Source organism: Odontesthes bonariensis, chromosome 9 (assembly GCF_027942865.1).
Source record: "Odontesthes bonariensis isolate fOdoBon6 chromosome 9, fOdoBon6.hap1, whole genome shotgun sequence".
Classification (NCBI taxonomy): domain Eukaryota; kingdom Metazoa; phylum Chordata; class Actinopteri; order Atheriniformes; family Atherinopsidae; genus Odontesthes; species Odontesthes bonariensis.
Window position 1 is genome coordinate 24,199,860 of NC_134514.1, and position 14,652 is coordinate 24,214,511.

General features: G+C 40.8%; 1 protein-coding gene across 2 annotated transcripts; it reads right to left on the bottom strand.

The window, feature by feature from the left end:
• Positions 1–3,756: 3,756 nt before the first annotated feature.
• On the bottom strand, positions 3,757–13,695 carry ccnl1a (cyclin L1a). Of its 2 annotated transcripts, XM_075473708.1 has the most exons (10): positions 13,371–13,695; positions 13,038–13,112; positions 12,092–12,201; positions 10,288–10,408; positions 10,043–10,107; positions 7,558–7,657; positions 7,317–7,421; positions 5,786–6,039; positions 5,578–5,676; positions 3,757–5,433 (listed from the first exon to the last, which is right to left on the bottom strand). In XM_075473708.1, exons 1-10 carry the CDS (start codon positions 13,608–13,610, stop codon positions 4,956–4,958), a joined length of 1,647 nt encoding a protein of 548 aa, XP_075329823.1. In that variant the 5' UTR covers positions 13,611–13,695; the 3' UTR covers positions 3,757–4,955. The 2 variants fall into 2 exon arrangements, with proteins under 2 accessions (XP_075329823.1, XP_075329824.1); XM_075473709.1 differs by lacking the exons at positions 13,038–13,112; positions 13,371–13,695 and adding an exon at positions 11,533–11,711 and having other exon boundaries at positions 12,092–12,182.
• Positions 13,696–14,652: the final 957 nt, after the last annotated feature.

Consider the following 14,652-nt stretch of genomic DNA (forward strand, 5'->3'; position numbering starts at 1 on the left):
ATTAGCCTCGTGTAAAGAAGCATAGAGATTTTTTTTTCCTTCTGTTTGATTACATTTGATTTTGATATAAGGTCAGTATTTATTTATACAAGTGTTTTGTAAAGGCATCTGAAACAGATTTTTTTTTTTTTTTTTTAGTTAGAACTATGAATTAATACTGCAATCCAATGAATGCTGTGTTGTACTAACAACTAAACTGGTGTTATTGTTAGCTGTAATACATGCCTGTTACTCCTACTGTGTGTCTGCCTTCTTGTACTTCTCCTGTAAGAATTATTTAATAAATCTGTGCAACCAATGAACTCGAGGGATGCCTTCAGTCTCTCTTATCTGTGGCTGCGCGGACTGAAAACCAGACCAGGTGAAAGCCTCCGTATATATGACTGGACCACATCTGGACACTGAGTGGATTATGACATCAGTTTATTACAAGGAGCCTATAAGGTAAAGTCTTTGAAATAAATTCACATCTGGATTTTCTGCAGTTGTGGTGGTGGTATTCAATATCGCCTCCCATTCTGGGAAGGCATTATGTTGCCTTTAGTTCAGTCTTGTGGAAGTTTGCTTTGGAAACTACTGGTTGTATCATTTAATTGGAACTTTAGTTAAAAAAAAAAAAAACATTAAATGGTTGTGTTTATAAATTAATTTGAGCTGCATTAATATTGTTTTTTTTTGTTTGTTTTGTTTTGAGACCACACCCCAGAACCAGTCAGCCGATAGAAACCTAGACTCAGCAGTCAGTCTCTGTATTCACACATCAGCTGAAATGATGCTGAACAAGCTCATTACGCGACACACCCAAACGGTCCCATTATGTTCCCATTTCAAGCATTTTGAAAACATTTTGAGAGGGGGGAACGGACTTCTCGTAAATGAAAAGGGAGGGACGCTGGACAATCTCAAGTGCCGGATTTAGAGGATGACTCAGGATGAAGTTTTCTGGCAGTGGGATCGTATGACTGAGCTGACGCCGGATTTCTTTGAGCTCTTTGTGGTTGCTTCCGCTAATCATGTCCAAATAAATCAGCCCCGTCTCTGAAAAGATCATTTTTGAGCGATAAATATCCCTACTGTAACCAAAAATATATATATATATACAGTCAAGCCCGAAATTATTCATACCCCTGGCAAATTTTGACTTAAATGTACTTTTATTCAACCAGCAATTTTATTTTTGACCGTAAACGACACAGGCATCTCCCAGGAGATAATACGATGATGTACAAGAGGCATCATTGTGGAAAAAAATATTCCTCAGCTTTTATTCACATTTGAACAAAAAGTGGCATGTCCAAAATTATTCATACCCTTAGCAAACTGTCACAGTCTATGGGAAAATCCAAAGTTCTATACCATTCCAAATAGTCCAAGCTGTTTTAAAGCATCCTAATTACCCTGATTCATTGGGAACAACTATTTAATCAACTCAACAGGTGAAAAACAGCAGCTCTCTGCAGTTGGCTTGTGGACAGTCATGGCTAAGACAAAGGAGCTCACTACGGACCTGCGGCTGTGCATTTATGGCCGCTCACAAGTCAGGAAAGGGCTATAAGGCCATATCAAAATGGTTTCAACTTCCAGTGGCTACAGTGCAAAGTATTATTAAAAAATACAAGAAGTTCCGCACTGTGGAAAATCTCAGAAGATGTGGTCAGAAGCCAAAAGTGACACCTGTGCTGGCCAGGAGGATAGTGAGAGAGGTGAAGAAAAATCCAAGGATCACCACCAAGGCCATCCTGGTGAATCTTGGCTCTGCTGGTGGCAACATCTCAAGGCAGACAGTCCAACGGACACTGCACACTGCTGGGTTCCACGGACGCAGACAAAGGAGGACGCCACTTCTCCAGAAAAGGCACACAAAAGCCCGCAAACCTTTGCAAATGCTCATCTGGACAAAGAAGAAGATTTCTGGTGTTCTGTTTTATGGTCAGATGAAACAAAAATGGAATTGTTTGGCCACAATGATGTGTCCTTAATTTGGCGTAAAAAAGGAGAAGCCTTCAACCCTAAGAACACCATCCCCACCGTCAAACATGGTGGTGGGAACCTAATGTTTTGGGGGTGTTTTTCAGCCACCATGGCACCATGAAAAAAGAGCAATACATCAAGATTCTCAACAACAACATCAGGCAGTCTGCAGAGAAACTTGGCCGTGGGAACCAGTGGACATTTCAGCACGACAACGACCCAAAACACACAGCAAAAGTGGTGAAGAAATGGTTAGCAGACAAAAACATTAACGTTTTGCAGTGGCCCAGCCGGAGTCCTGACTTGAATCCAATTGAGAATCTGTGGAGGGAGCTAAAGATCGGGGTGATGGCAAGGAGACCCTCCAACCTCAAAGAGTTGGAGCTCATCGCTAAAGATGAATGGGCAAAAATACCAGTGGAGACATGCAAAAAGCTGGTCAGCAATTACAGGAAGGGTTTGACTGCTGTAATAGCCAATAAAGGCTTTTCTATTAATTATTGAGAAGGGTATGAATAATTTTGGACATGCCACTTTTTGTTCAAATGTGAATAAAAGCTGAGGAATATCGTATTATCTCCTGGGAGATGCCTGTGTCGTTTCCGGTCAAAAATAAAATTGCTGGTTGAATAAAAGTACATTCAAGTCAAAATTTGCCAGGGGTATGAATAATTTCGGGCTTGACTGTATATATATATATATATATATATATATATATATATATACCAAGGTGATTTATTTTGAACAAATATCTGATCGTGAACATGTAACTTCGCACCTCCCAACGGGACTTAAATTCAGTGCTTGGTTTTACAGCGCACAGCCAGTATCTGTAGGAATACCACTGAGCCACAGACGAAGACCTCGTGCTTTCTATGTGGCATAACAAAGATCTTAGTCCGGGGATGACTCATGCCCATGCCTCTCTTCATCTCTCCGTCATCATGGACAAACAGAAAGGTGACGCTGCACTACTGAGGAAGTCGCATCCTTCCACCGGAACACAACAGCAGTTATACCCAGCAAATGTAAATTGGTGTCTGATTTAAGCAGATCTTGTTCTTCTGTGAGGTGTAACTGGTGTAACTGAAGTTCATTATACTCTGCTCTGCTCTTTTGTTCTCTTTCTGACAGATTGCTGTGATGGGATCACCGCATCACCCGTCTGCAGGACCAAACAGCTGACCGAAAGCGATGAAAGACCAAACCGCTTCAGAGGGAAACTTATATCTGACATCATTAAACAGTTGGATGCTGTCCTCAGTTGACATCAGAAACTGTCAGGATTTTACCATTTCTTTTGATTTGCTTTGACGTCATTTGTGCCAAACGCACAGTAAATGAGCCATCTTTAAACATCTGCAAACTACAAATGTCTTTAAATAGGCCTACTGGAATAGTGATGATTTGGTTGTTTTTTTCCCCCACTGAACTTTAGTTTTCCTACGCTGTGGTTTTTATTACAGTACAGAACGGTTTTCATGTGAGAGGTCTACTGCAAATGCAGTCACTTCTAATGACAATAGCGCCCCCTGGCTGAAAAAAAGATGTGTATCATTGAAACACTCCCAAAAACTTCATAGAAGGCGGTTCAAGCCTTGGAGTGAAAAAGGGTGAACATTTTTAAATTGGACAGTGAACAACAGTAAATTTGCCGTTTTACCTGCAGGAAACAAGGTTGACTCAAATTCCGTACAAACTCCTCCTTGCTGTTCTTCAGCTGATGCCGAGTACAACTTTAAATCATTTCCTTCAATGTCAGCAATTTAATGAAGAGCACACAGGTCAGTGGCATAACTCATTTATTAATGAATAAAAATTGGACAAGAAGACGTGCAGACTAAAAACCAGTGTAACAAACCGACAACCCTAAAACATCGTTTGAAACGAGTCTGCTTATCCTGCTGAGCAGGGATGAAAAATAATAAAATGAAGAAATGAAAAAGTAATACCAGTTTACCTATATAAGCAACAAATCTGTCCAATAAACGAAAGGAAACAAAACCCATTCGACCGGTCAGCCCCTAATGTGCAAACATTGATCTTTCCTGAATGATGTCTTATTTTACATTTATTCATTCAAACCTTCCACTGAACTGTTCGCTTTTATAAATCAAAGCGTTCACATTTCGTCAGCGGATATTAATCCTTTACACTGTAAATAAGTTTGATTTTCCAAAAGTTCGTAACTTTACATGTTAAACCAAGAACACACGTGTAGGCTAGATGATTCTCAGGTGTGTTGGAGGTGGAGGGGATTCACGGGAAAACAAATACAGGCCTGGGGCTGATGTTACACTGCCATCTCAATCTCTCTCTGTCTGTCTGATGTGGAGCCACCTTTCTGATCAACCAACAAATGGGTCGATTCACTGCTGAAATCGTGGTTTCTCAGATGCAAGGCCTCCTCTGCCAAACATCGGCACTGTTGTGCTGCTGGGCAGAGGAGACTCCAAACAATGAGTCAAAATATTCATGCAAGGAGAACTGAAGCAATTTGAATTTTTTTTTTGTTTTATTATTCGGGAGGGGAGATAAGAGTAAAAAAAAAAATAAAAGGAATATTCAAGCCAACTAGATTTTAAAGTTTCAATAGTCAGATTCAGGACGCATGAGAAACCCAGAAACCTAAATATCTAAGACCGATGCCTGAAATATACCAAAACAAGCCCGTCATGTTCTCTGTCACGGCAGACATGACATGCAGCATTTGGCTGCAGTCGAGTGTAATTACAACACGACTTTCCTTTTTAGGAAAGTGTTGCCTGCTAAATATATGTCACCTTTTTTTTCCTGACAAATGTTACTGACGATTTATTTTTGCAAGTTTCCATCCAGCTGACTTTAAAATCAACAGACCAGCCGTCTCATACTGCTGTAGAACACAGGTCCATGATTCAGAGAACATGTCCAACTTAAACCTGATTTACACTAACTGAAAATCCTTTAGTGGCCATCAGCCCCAGAGCCTGTCTGTTGAAGTCTCAGCGCCGGTGACGGCTATGTCCTGAGTGCCCACTACTGCTGTGGTGTTTGCTCTTGTGGCTACGCTCCCTCTCTCTCTCCCTGTCGTAGGACCGAGACCTCTCCCTCTCCCTCCGGTCTCCTCGATGTCCGACTCCTCGTTCGTGTTTGTGTTTCTTTGAGGAGAGATCAAAGGAGCTGCGGTCTCTGTCTCTCTCCCGTTCCCTCTCTCTGTCCCTGTCTCTGTCCACTTTGACAGGGGTGCGGGACCGGGACCGAGAGCGTGAGCGCTTCCTCTTGTGACCAGACCCCCCGCCTCCGCTGTTGCTGTGACGTCCACTAAGCTTGGAGTCGCTATTGCCATGATGGCTAGACTTGGATTTGAGGTGGGGGAGGAGGGGAGATGGCGGATGTCGGCGAGGCGATGGGCTGCGGCTGTGAGAACGAGAACGTGAACGAGAGCTGTAGGTCCCTGAGCGACTGCGTCTGCTGTTATAACTGTGGAAGCACGGCAGAAAAGAGGAAGGTAAGGAGAGGCTACAACAGTTACATACAACAAATAGTAAATACATCCAACACCATCACACAGTTTTACAGAACAAGTGCTTCCACAATGTTGGAAAACATTCAAAGTGAGCTTACTGTCTGCGAGGGGAGCGGGATCTAGACCGCGATCGTGTTCTCGAACGAGAACGACTTCCACTCCGACTGTTCCTTCCAATCTTTACGTCCTTCTTTAACCTAAGTTAAAGACGGTTAGACCAGTTAATGATACACATAAGACCATTTCTTACTGAAACAATGATTAGATTTAAACGTCTCAACTGTAAACATGTGTGTAGTTGCTCACCCATTATATGGACTCTTGTTGGCCTGAGTCCGGCTGTCCAGCTCTTTCTTAATTGTTTTGATGGTCTGGGGATTCGGGGACTTCTCCTCCACCTTGACCACATTTGGGGAGGAGGGTTTGGAGGCTGGAGAGAAGCCGCCAAGTGTCGACAGTGCAGGAGTGCCATCAGGGTTGAGGCCCTTGGCCTTCAGCTTTGCCTCGGCCAAGAACACCTTCCGTCGCTCCACCTCTTTCTCCAGTTGATCATAGTTAGGCTGGGGAGAGAAGTCAAGTTTACACAACTACTAAAACAAAAAGTAATGAGATCACCCTCTTTGTAAAAGGCAGTTCTCCCTTCCAGCAGTCAACTAGAGACGGACTAATACAGGTTTTTGGAGTGATCGTGTTAACAAGGTTTCCTAAAATGCAGATGTTTCAGGACTAAGTTTTGTGAACCATTTTGTGCTGCGATGAGCAGTGAATGCAGATTTCCCAATGACGGTTCACAATTAATTTTCGTCAGTATACAACTATAGCAGTGGCGGCTGCTGACTTTTAAAACGGGGGAAGCCCATATTACGCGTTCAGGGTTGTAGTGGCTCGTGCCATCCCAAAGCAGAAGATAGCAAAGTTAAAAAGAATTAGTTATAACATAGCTGTGTCTAGTATGACAAGTATGCCCAGCAAATACACAGAAAGAAGGTATAGACTTTGAAAATTCACACAGTAAGGCCAAAATCAAGTATGATGGAATCTAAGGCCTGTAAATGGCTGGATCAGAATCTGTGGAGCATTTTCCCCTGTCATAATGAATACTTAGAGTTTGATGGTGGTGGTAAGTATTCTTAAAAAAGGTAACATTTGTGAATGGGCAGCATGAATTCTGGAAAGAAACAACTAAAAGTATTACAGCACTTTCACAGACAACCAGTCTCTTTCGCATCCGCTTTGGGACTGAAGTTCCAGCGTGCTTCTCCCCGCTTAAAAGTTTGGCTGCCACAACATCTCTCATGATGGACAAACACTAACTCCAATCATCACGACACAGCCCCTCATATTGACACGCCCACGTCTAATCTACCCCCAGAGACGCTGAGCAGCCTCGGAAGTGATGAGTTTTTGTCGATTTAGCCAATGATGACCTAGAATTGTAAAAAAAAAAAAAAAAAAAAAACTTGACTCTCCCGCCCCCTCCTGAAGCCGGGCAGCCCTCGGCTCGGAAGCCTGGCTGTTAGTGGCGGCTTCATAACATGATTTCCTCAGTGAACGGCGGCGATTTCAGAACAAATCACTTCATTAAGCTAAAGAACAACATGTTGTAGTTATGAAAGTAAATGCAGTATTGGGCATATCTTGTGTTTTATCGTCAATTTAACATTGAAGATGTAGCAATTTTGCCAGAGAATGGGAGAGGCTGTCCGGCTTCCCGTGTTGTCTCTGAATAGCCGCGGCTGAACTATAGTCAACCTCAGTTTAGTTTTTAATTTGGTAAACTCGGATTTAATGAAACACAGTTCTAATTCAATAAATACCTGTTAGTTAAACGAATTACCTTCTTCCTGGTGTAGAGTTTAAGAGTGGTGATGCAGATGTCTTTAATCTCATCTTCACTAACTCCAAACAGCAGGTACCAATGAGGTCTCGATGGCAGAGGTATCTGGGAAAAACATGCAGGTTTTAACCTTTGAAGGTATGACATTTGATTTGAAAACATGACTAAAGTACAGACAGGTTCAAAAAGAGCTTTTATGACAAAGTAAAGAAAAGAAAAAAAGTCTTTATTATCCTGATACCTGGAGAGCTCGGGCAGCAAGGAATATGCAGGCACAGGCGATTGTCTCAGCTTGGAACCTCACAAACACATTTGTCCTCAAGCTATCATTCATGTAGTTCCTACAGGGGCAGACAGAGCACAAACAAAAACATAGCATCTTCTCCAGACAAGTCCAACTCTCATTCATAGTTATAAATCATGTTGCATAATGCCACAACATCACAATGGAGATCCAAAAAATTGGCAACATTTATCCTTTTAGTGTGAACTCTTAATCAGGACTTTTTCTTTTTATAAAACATAACCATCTTTAACCTCCACTCAGGAATTAGCAATTGGTCACTTTCCTTGGTTAATGATTATCCGGAGTGTATCAGTAAAATACTTGACCATTATCAACACAGAGTATTTCAGTGTAATCATAGGCCCTGATACATATGTACAAAAGCCATATAGTTGTAAGATGTTTAACTTTGTCCATTTCTCTCTGGGCATCCATTAACGGCTTTAAGTCACAAAAGAAAGGCAGGAAGACACAAATAATACGTTTAGAAAAATAAAAGAATCTCCCCCAATGAACCGCCACAACTATGTCGACATACCACAACTTGATAGCACCTAGATTATGCCTAATGACAGACAATGACGCATGCCTTGTAAGTTTTTGAACATGCAGGCACACAGATGTGAAACATTCTTCTAGAAAGCAGCTGACACTTTGAGAGGAATCAGGAAGCACGGCATGTATGGGGGCATGCAAGGACCTTTTTTTTTTTTTTTTTTAGGAATCAGGAGCATCATGATGTACCAAACCGACTCAAAAACAGTCCAATACATTGCGGATTAGGCACTGCGACCACCATGTAGGTTCAAACTGCACAACATCTACCATACTCCCCCTCAGGTAAAAGCTTTCATGCCCTGTGCTGAAACCAAACCCTTAAGACTACTGACAGCATCTGTCTGCATGGCACTGACTCTTCAAAAGGACTTTAGGTGGCAACCGACACCTCCTTATTTTGGCTGAGCGAAATCCCTGCACTACATGACGGATTATGTGTCTGGGAAAATCAATGCATGAGATTAACACCTAAGAGAGTATGAGGAGACAAAACTGCCAAGATGAGATCAGGCAAATATAGGGTGGTGTGACCATCTATGTTCTGGAGAAACATAGAAGTCAATGATGAAAGGGTGGAAAAAAAAACAAAAAAACAAGATGGTTAAAATTCCTTAATAAAATAATTCAACTGTGATCCCCACTGAATCGAAAAAACACTGCAGCTTATCTACAGCCAGTCAAAATTTCCTTTGTACAAGTTGTGACACTCTGCCGTGCGTGTCCATTCACGTATCTGTACTGCTCCAGTGTGAGTTGTACACAAAGGTTAAAATCTTGCCATACAAACTTTCAGTCTAACCTGCCTCCCAAAAACAAACAAACAAAACAAAAAAAAAAAAGACCAACGAGCAAGTTAGTGTGAAATTGCTACACCAACAATACTAGAGAAACATGGCCGTTGGATTCTGACTGCAGCATTGGTGAGACAGGTCCTTGGAGCCAAAATCTGAGAACTGGATCAGCCTGCAAGACAGACACATGTCTGGACACCATGTCAATTGGCGATGATACAGCACTCTACTGTAAATGTATAATGAATAGGCAGGTAAACTGGGCAAAAAAATTAAAAAAATTAAAAAAGGAAAAAAATCTGATCTGGCTAAGTTTACTTCATTGATTAATGCAAGTAAACTACAACAAGATAGAATATGAATCTATCTGGAGCTACTAGGCAAAAAATAAATTACATTTGAGAACCTTTGTAGCAAGACCAAAAAATACAAATCCTTTTTGACACCCAAGAGAAAACAAGACGATGCTGGCTGTTGGGCAAGGCCCGCCCGCCCCCTTCAGTGAATGTCCGCTTTGGGATTGGCTGTCAGGAGAGGGGCAGCCAGCCAAAGGGGGGAGCTTCCTGAGGTCATGTGGTTGGAGGAGGCAGAGTTCAGAGGTTCTTTATGTGACTTACCAGCATGGACTACCCTTTAATCAAAGAGTAGAGAGAAAGGACAAAGTTAAACCAAGTTCTCTGGGCACCGCACATTAAACAGACTTTATAGCAAGCCATGTAAGGGCAAACAAGAGAGTGAGACAAGTAGCAGGTTTGCAAAAGAACAAATTGCTCCATCCAAAAATAAAATAAAAGTAAAAAAGGTGGAAGGGCTCAAATGGAGTGAGGGAATGTCGCTGTCAGACCTGGGCGAAATGGTTGTTGAATATGTTTCAAATTAGTATTTTCCAACGTGAGCACTTGAAAAATCACCAGGCTGACAGATCCTACTTCCACAAGCGGGGCTATCCCAAGTTTCTAGCAGACATATCAAGTGCTCTGGAGAAATTCAGCCATTTGAAACTTTTACAACTTCATCTTAAGCCCAGGTCTGGTGGCACTTGCAGACATGACACAGGTTGCTGCTGTGGGGATGGTCATTAAAGAACTCACCAGGCCGTCTGGACCAGTGTCTGGTTCTTCTCACATTCCAGGACTTGAAGGTACAAGACGATAATCTGGAATCATAGATTTAACTTAATGTTAACAGAAAAACAACGTCAGTGCCCAATCTCAAAACTGAGAGGTTGGAGCAGTCCGCTAAACTTGTTTCATATGAAGGTGTTCGGGAATAACTTTAAGGATTACTGTTCTAACTACACAGCACAATATAAAAAGGAATAGTGGGTTAAACTCACCTTGTGTGGATGCTTGACATGCACGCAGAAGCCCAGCTCCTTCAAGATCCGCCGTTCCGCTTTGATGACTTGGTTTTTGGTATTTATGTAGTTCTGATCAAGTATCAATGGACTTGGAGTCCTATTTTATAAAAGGAATCAAAATAAAACATTGTTTCCCCTTTCCGTAATAAACGTAAAGAGAAGACAGTGCCCTTTTGTTTTCTTGCACTCTTTTCATTTTTCCCGTTTCAACCAACTAAAAGCAACAAGTTACACTTTGCATGCCTGACAGTATGCTGGGGTTTGTGGACTCCTGTGGTTACAGTTAAAAGTTTTGGTGATCTGCCCCCTCAAACACCCCTTCCCACAGCTTCAACAGAAATATCAACGTGGAATATCACCTACAACTTAAAAGCACAGAAACACTTCTGTTCTCAAACTTGCACCTCAACCTCAAAAAAATGAATGTACCAAAGATTCCTCACTAATGCGTGTGTGTGGAACTTGATGAAATGAAGTCATCAAACCCACGTCTAAATGGAGAAAATATCTGAAAAGTTCACAATACTGCACTAAACCTGTGATTCATAAGCCGACTAAAGACGTTTGTTTAAAGACCATCAAAAACCGGGAGAGATTTACTTTGAACCATCGACTTACTCAATTACGCACACAAGACTAGATGACTTAAATCTGAAACAGAGATTTTCATCACTTCTATGTAGTAAGACAGATTTTACCCATCGAGTAGCCAAGCTAATTTAATTTCAAAATCAAATGTCTTGTGGTCTCAAAGACAATAAGATGTGAAAAAGTCATGCTACAAAGCTCATGCATTGAAATTAACTACTTAAACGAACAAAATAACATCTACAATTTAACCTAAAACCGCAGAATAAACACACACATGTAAAAATATACCTCAAGTATTTTACAATTAATGCAATACTGATTCAAATTTGCTGTATGTAGTAAAAAACCCGAACCTACACGGTGCATGCACTAACCCTAAACAAAACATAACTCACGTCAACTTCAAACGACCAATTCATTTCTCCCACTTTAACAAACAAGGTGATATTTCTGTAAAAGCCATGGGTTACGGCAGGTGAATGGACTTTTGCGTATGCAAAATGCATGGTGAGGAGCAGTCAGAAGGAAATTACATTACCCAACGGTCCGCAGATTGACGGATACCCAAAGCTTAAGACTGAACCACAGGAGTCCTCAAGGTGCCCCGTGGGCCAAGGACCTTCGGCCAACCTGTCATCCCCGATCCCAGTGCCCCGCGGTGGCTCAGACCACGGGCGTCTCCCACAGGAGGGGGTGGGGTGGGCCTGGGGGAAGGACAGAGACCCCCCTCGCATCATGGTTGTCATGCCGACTGCTTCATCTTACGTACCATTCCACATCACCCAGGCTTTGGTAAATGTAGCTGGTCGCTGTTAGTTGGTTGCAAGGGAAAAAAGAATCCAAGTTAATGCCAAGGACTACAATGCTGACATAAAGACATGAGGCACACAAAAAGTAGAAATGCCTCATCTTTTACTAAAACATGAGTTGTGTTTTTAAAAATGAGCTCATTGACATCACTTTCAGTGATGTCAAAATGATGTTAAATGTAGACAATTATGCTTCTGAAACTACCAGTGAAGCTGGAACTGAAAAGTTTTCAAATGGTTTAGAGTGCATGAATAAACAGAAGAGCACTTTTACAGATCAGCAGAGAACAACATTTCACAACAAACAAATACAAAACATGTTCCATATAACATGTACATACAAATCCAAAACAACACTGGATTCAGCCTTTTTTACTTACTTTTTGCCTCTGATCTGTCTCAGATGATGGAAAACGTTGATGACGTCTCGTATTCGCCGTGGTGCTTCTTCAATCTTAGAGGCTAAGTTGATGCAAGCCATGGCCACAATCTGAAAAAGACAACATGGACCAAGTTTGAAGGAAAACTACAAGAAGTCTATGAATGCAACCTGAGGAAGAGTTCCCACATGCGACCAATGTTGCTGCTTATCAAGAAGTAAACCTTGACAGTTTAAGTTAAACCATGTGTTACTACTGACTGGAAATTAATCTGACATCTGGTGCTAACATTTCATCTGACCAGCTCAACCATAAAAAGCAGCACTATCCTCAAGTGTTTTGAATTAAGTTCGATGTTGATTCAGTTTAGTCACATGAAATCAGATATGCTATAACTGCGTCTCTTTTTAAAAGCAGACACAAGATATGTCTTTTTCTCTAAATATTTCAGGTGTTGGTAATATTTCAATGTCTTTATAACAATTTAAAATTTAATGTGTGGTTTTATAAGTTTGAGACACCACTTTTAATTCTTTATCAATGCATTTACAAGCAGTAGAATATTGTTTTGAGTTTGAATTTGGCAAATGAAACAGGTTACAAATAAACTTTACACGACTACCTCTCCCTTCCGACAGTTGGTGTACTAAAGTCCCACAATGCCTTGCGGTGTTAACGTCACAATCCCTTTTTCCTTTATCTGTTAGAAAATCTAACTGACCTACAACAACTAACGTTTCTGGTTAGAGGTGTGATAAAGTATTAAAGAGTGTTATCCTAAAAGACACGTTTATGCACCATATTGTGTTGTCAATTTCTCTTCAGTCATATCTTTAAAAACTATATCAAACCTCTAAGACAATATGGCTGCCAACGAACGTAATTACAACGTTGTGCCGTCGGTTGAGAACCAGAAACTGAACCATCCAGGAACTTGAAAGCTTACCTCGAAGCTGTGCTTGACGAAGGACTTGGAGTAGAAAAACCGATGAAAAAGAACCTGTCCTGTTGCCATAGCCACCTGTAGAGGAAAATAAATAACATGTTTTTTTTCGTATCGGCCCTTATGTAACATGGCCTAACCTTGCACAATGGACCGCCGCCATTTTAACTCCACCACGCCAACGTCAAGAAGCTAACAATAGCAACATGCTAATATCGAGGCCGTAATATGTTAAAGACAACACACACTCATAAAAAACAACGTTCGACTTATTATGGATAATTTAATCACCAACCAAGAAACGTTTATGTTTAAAAGCTATTCAAGAGACTGTACCTGGGGCAAGCGGAGAAGAATACCCGCCGACTGTATCAGTTCACATCCAAGGATGCGGAGGTCGGTCTCGGTGTTCAGGTCGAGGCCGTCAAGCATCGACGGTGTAGGAGAGAGCCTTTCCTCCGGGATAAGCGAGTTATCTATCGTGAGGTACACTTCCGAGTAAACTTTGTCACCGATGAGTATGCCATCGTTGTTGTTGGATGCAGTGGAAGATACAGAGAGAGGACCTGCGGCCATCTTCACCAGATACAGAACTGTTAGCAGCTATAGCTCAGCCAGCCTCGACAAACCGATGGCGGAGCAGAGAGACCGTGACAAAGCACCTGACGTCACCGCCCTGTTGAGACACAAAGCTGTGCACATCCGCGGTGTTAAGTAGCTTCGCAATATTGAATCATTCAGGTGTCTTTCTTGTAGAATTTTACAAACAAACCTATGTATATGTATATATGTATATATATATATATATATATATATATATATATATATATATATATATATATATATATGTATATATGTATGTGTTTGGTTGTAAATATATGTTTGTTTGTAAAATACAAGAAAGACATATATATATATATGTGTGTTTATTCTACAAATTTACCTAACTTGGCTTTCTTCCCTTTAGTTTGCAAACTGCATATTTAGCACAGCGTAAAGTCCATTACCCGGTTTTAAACGTAATTGATAAATATCCGTTAAATAACTTTAAACCAGATATGAACATTTCAGTACTTCTTTTTTCTATAAATAAGCACAAAAGTCTCTCTTATAAGTAAAATCTCCCACCTACAAATACATTTAAGATGACAGAACATTCATAATTTTCTCTAAAACAAAAAAAAGTTATTAATTACAACAGTGTTATGTCAAATAGTGTGCGATTTATCCATCGATAAGAAGACATCAGGAAATTATTTCAAGTAGGCACAACTAACATCTTTGATTAATTAATTATAGCAACGTTTGTATTGTTTTTTTTCTCAAATGTCATAAATTGGCAAATACGATATTTCAAAATAAATGTTACTTTACATTTGAATATCAGTTTAACATTTTCGACGTTACCCAAAAGGCAGCAAGAGGAAACGACTTCACATGGTTTATGTGACGTATTTTACGGGAAAGTCCTGACTTTTCACTCCTACGTTTGGAACATATCCATCCGCCAATGCAAAAAAAAAAAAATTCAAAAAAGAAGGATTCAAAAACACAGAGATCATACTAGAGCAGCAATTTAGGAGAGCTTATTAAAAAAAATCAACTTATGTACGCACCA

Excerpts from the sequence above, each read along its gene's own strand:
- ccnl1a (XM_075473708.1), bottom strand. The coding sequence starts at position 13,610 with ATGGCCGCAGGTCCTCTCTCTGTATCTTCCACTGCATCCAACAACAAC. Across the intron at positions 10,409-12,091 it reads AGACAGATCAGAGGCAAAAA|GACTCCAAGTCCATTGATAC; the intron begins GTAAGTAAAAAA and ends TTTATAAAATAG. Across the intron at positions 10,108-10,287 it reads ATGTCAAGCATCCACACAAG|ATTATCGTCTTGTACCTTCA; the intron begins GTGAGTTTAACC and ends CTATGATTCCAG.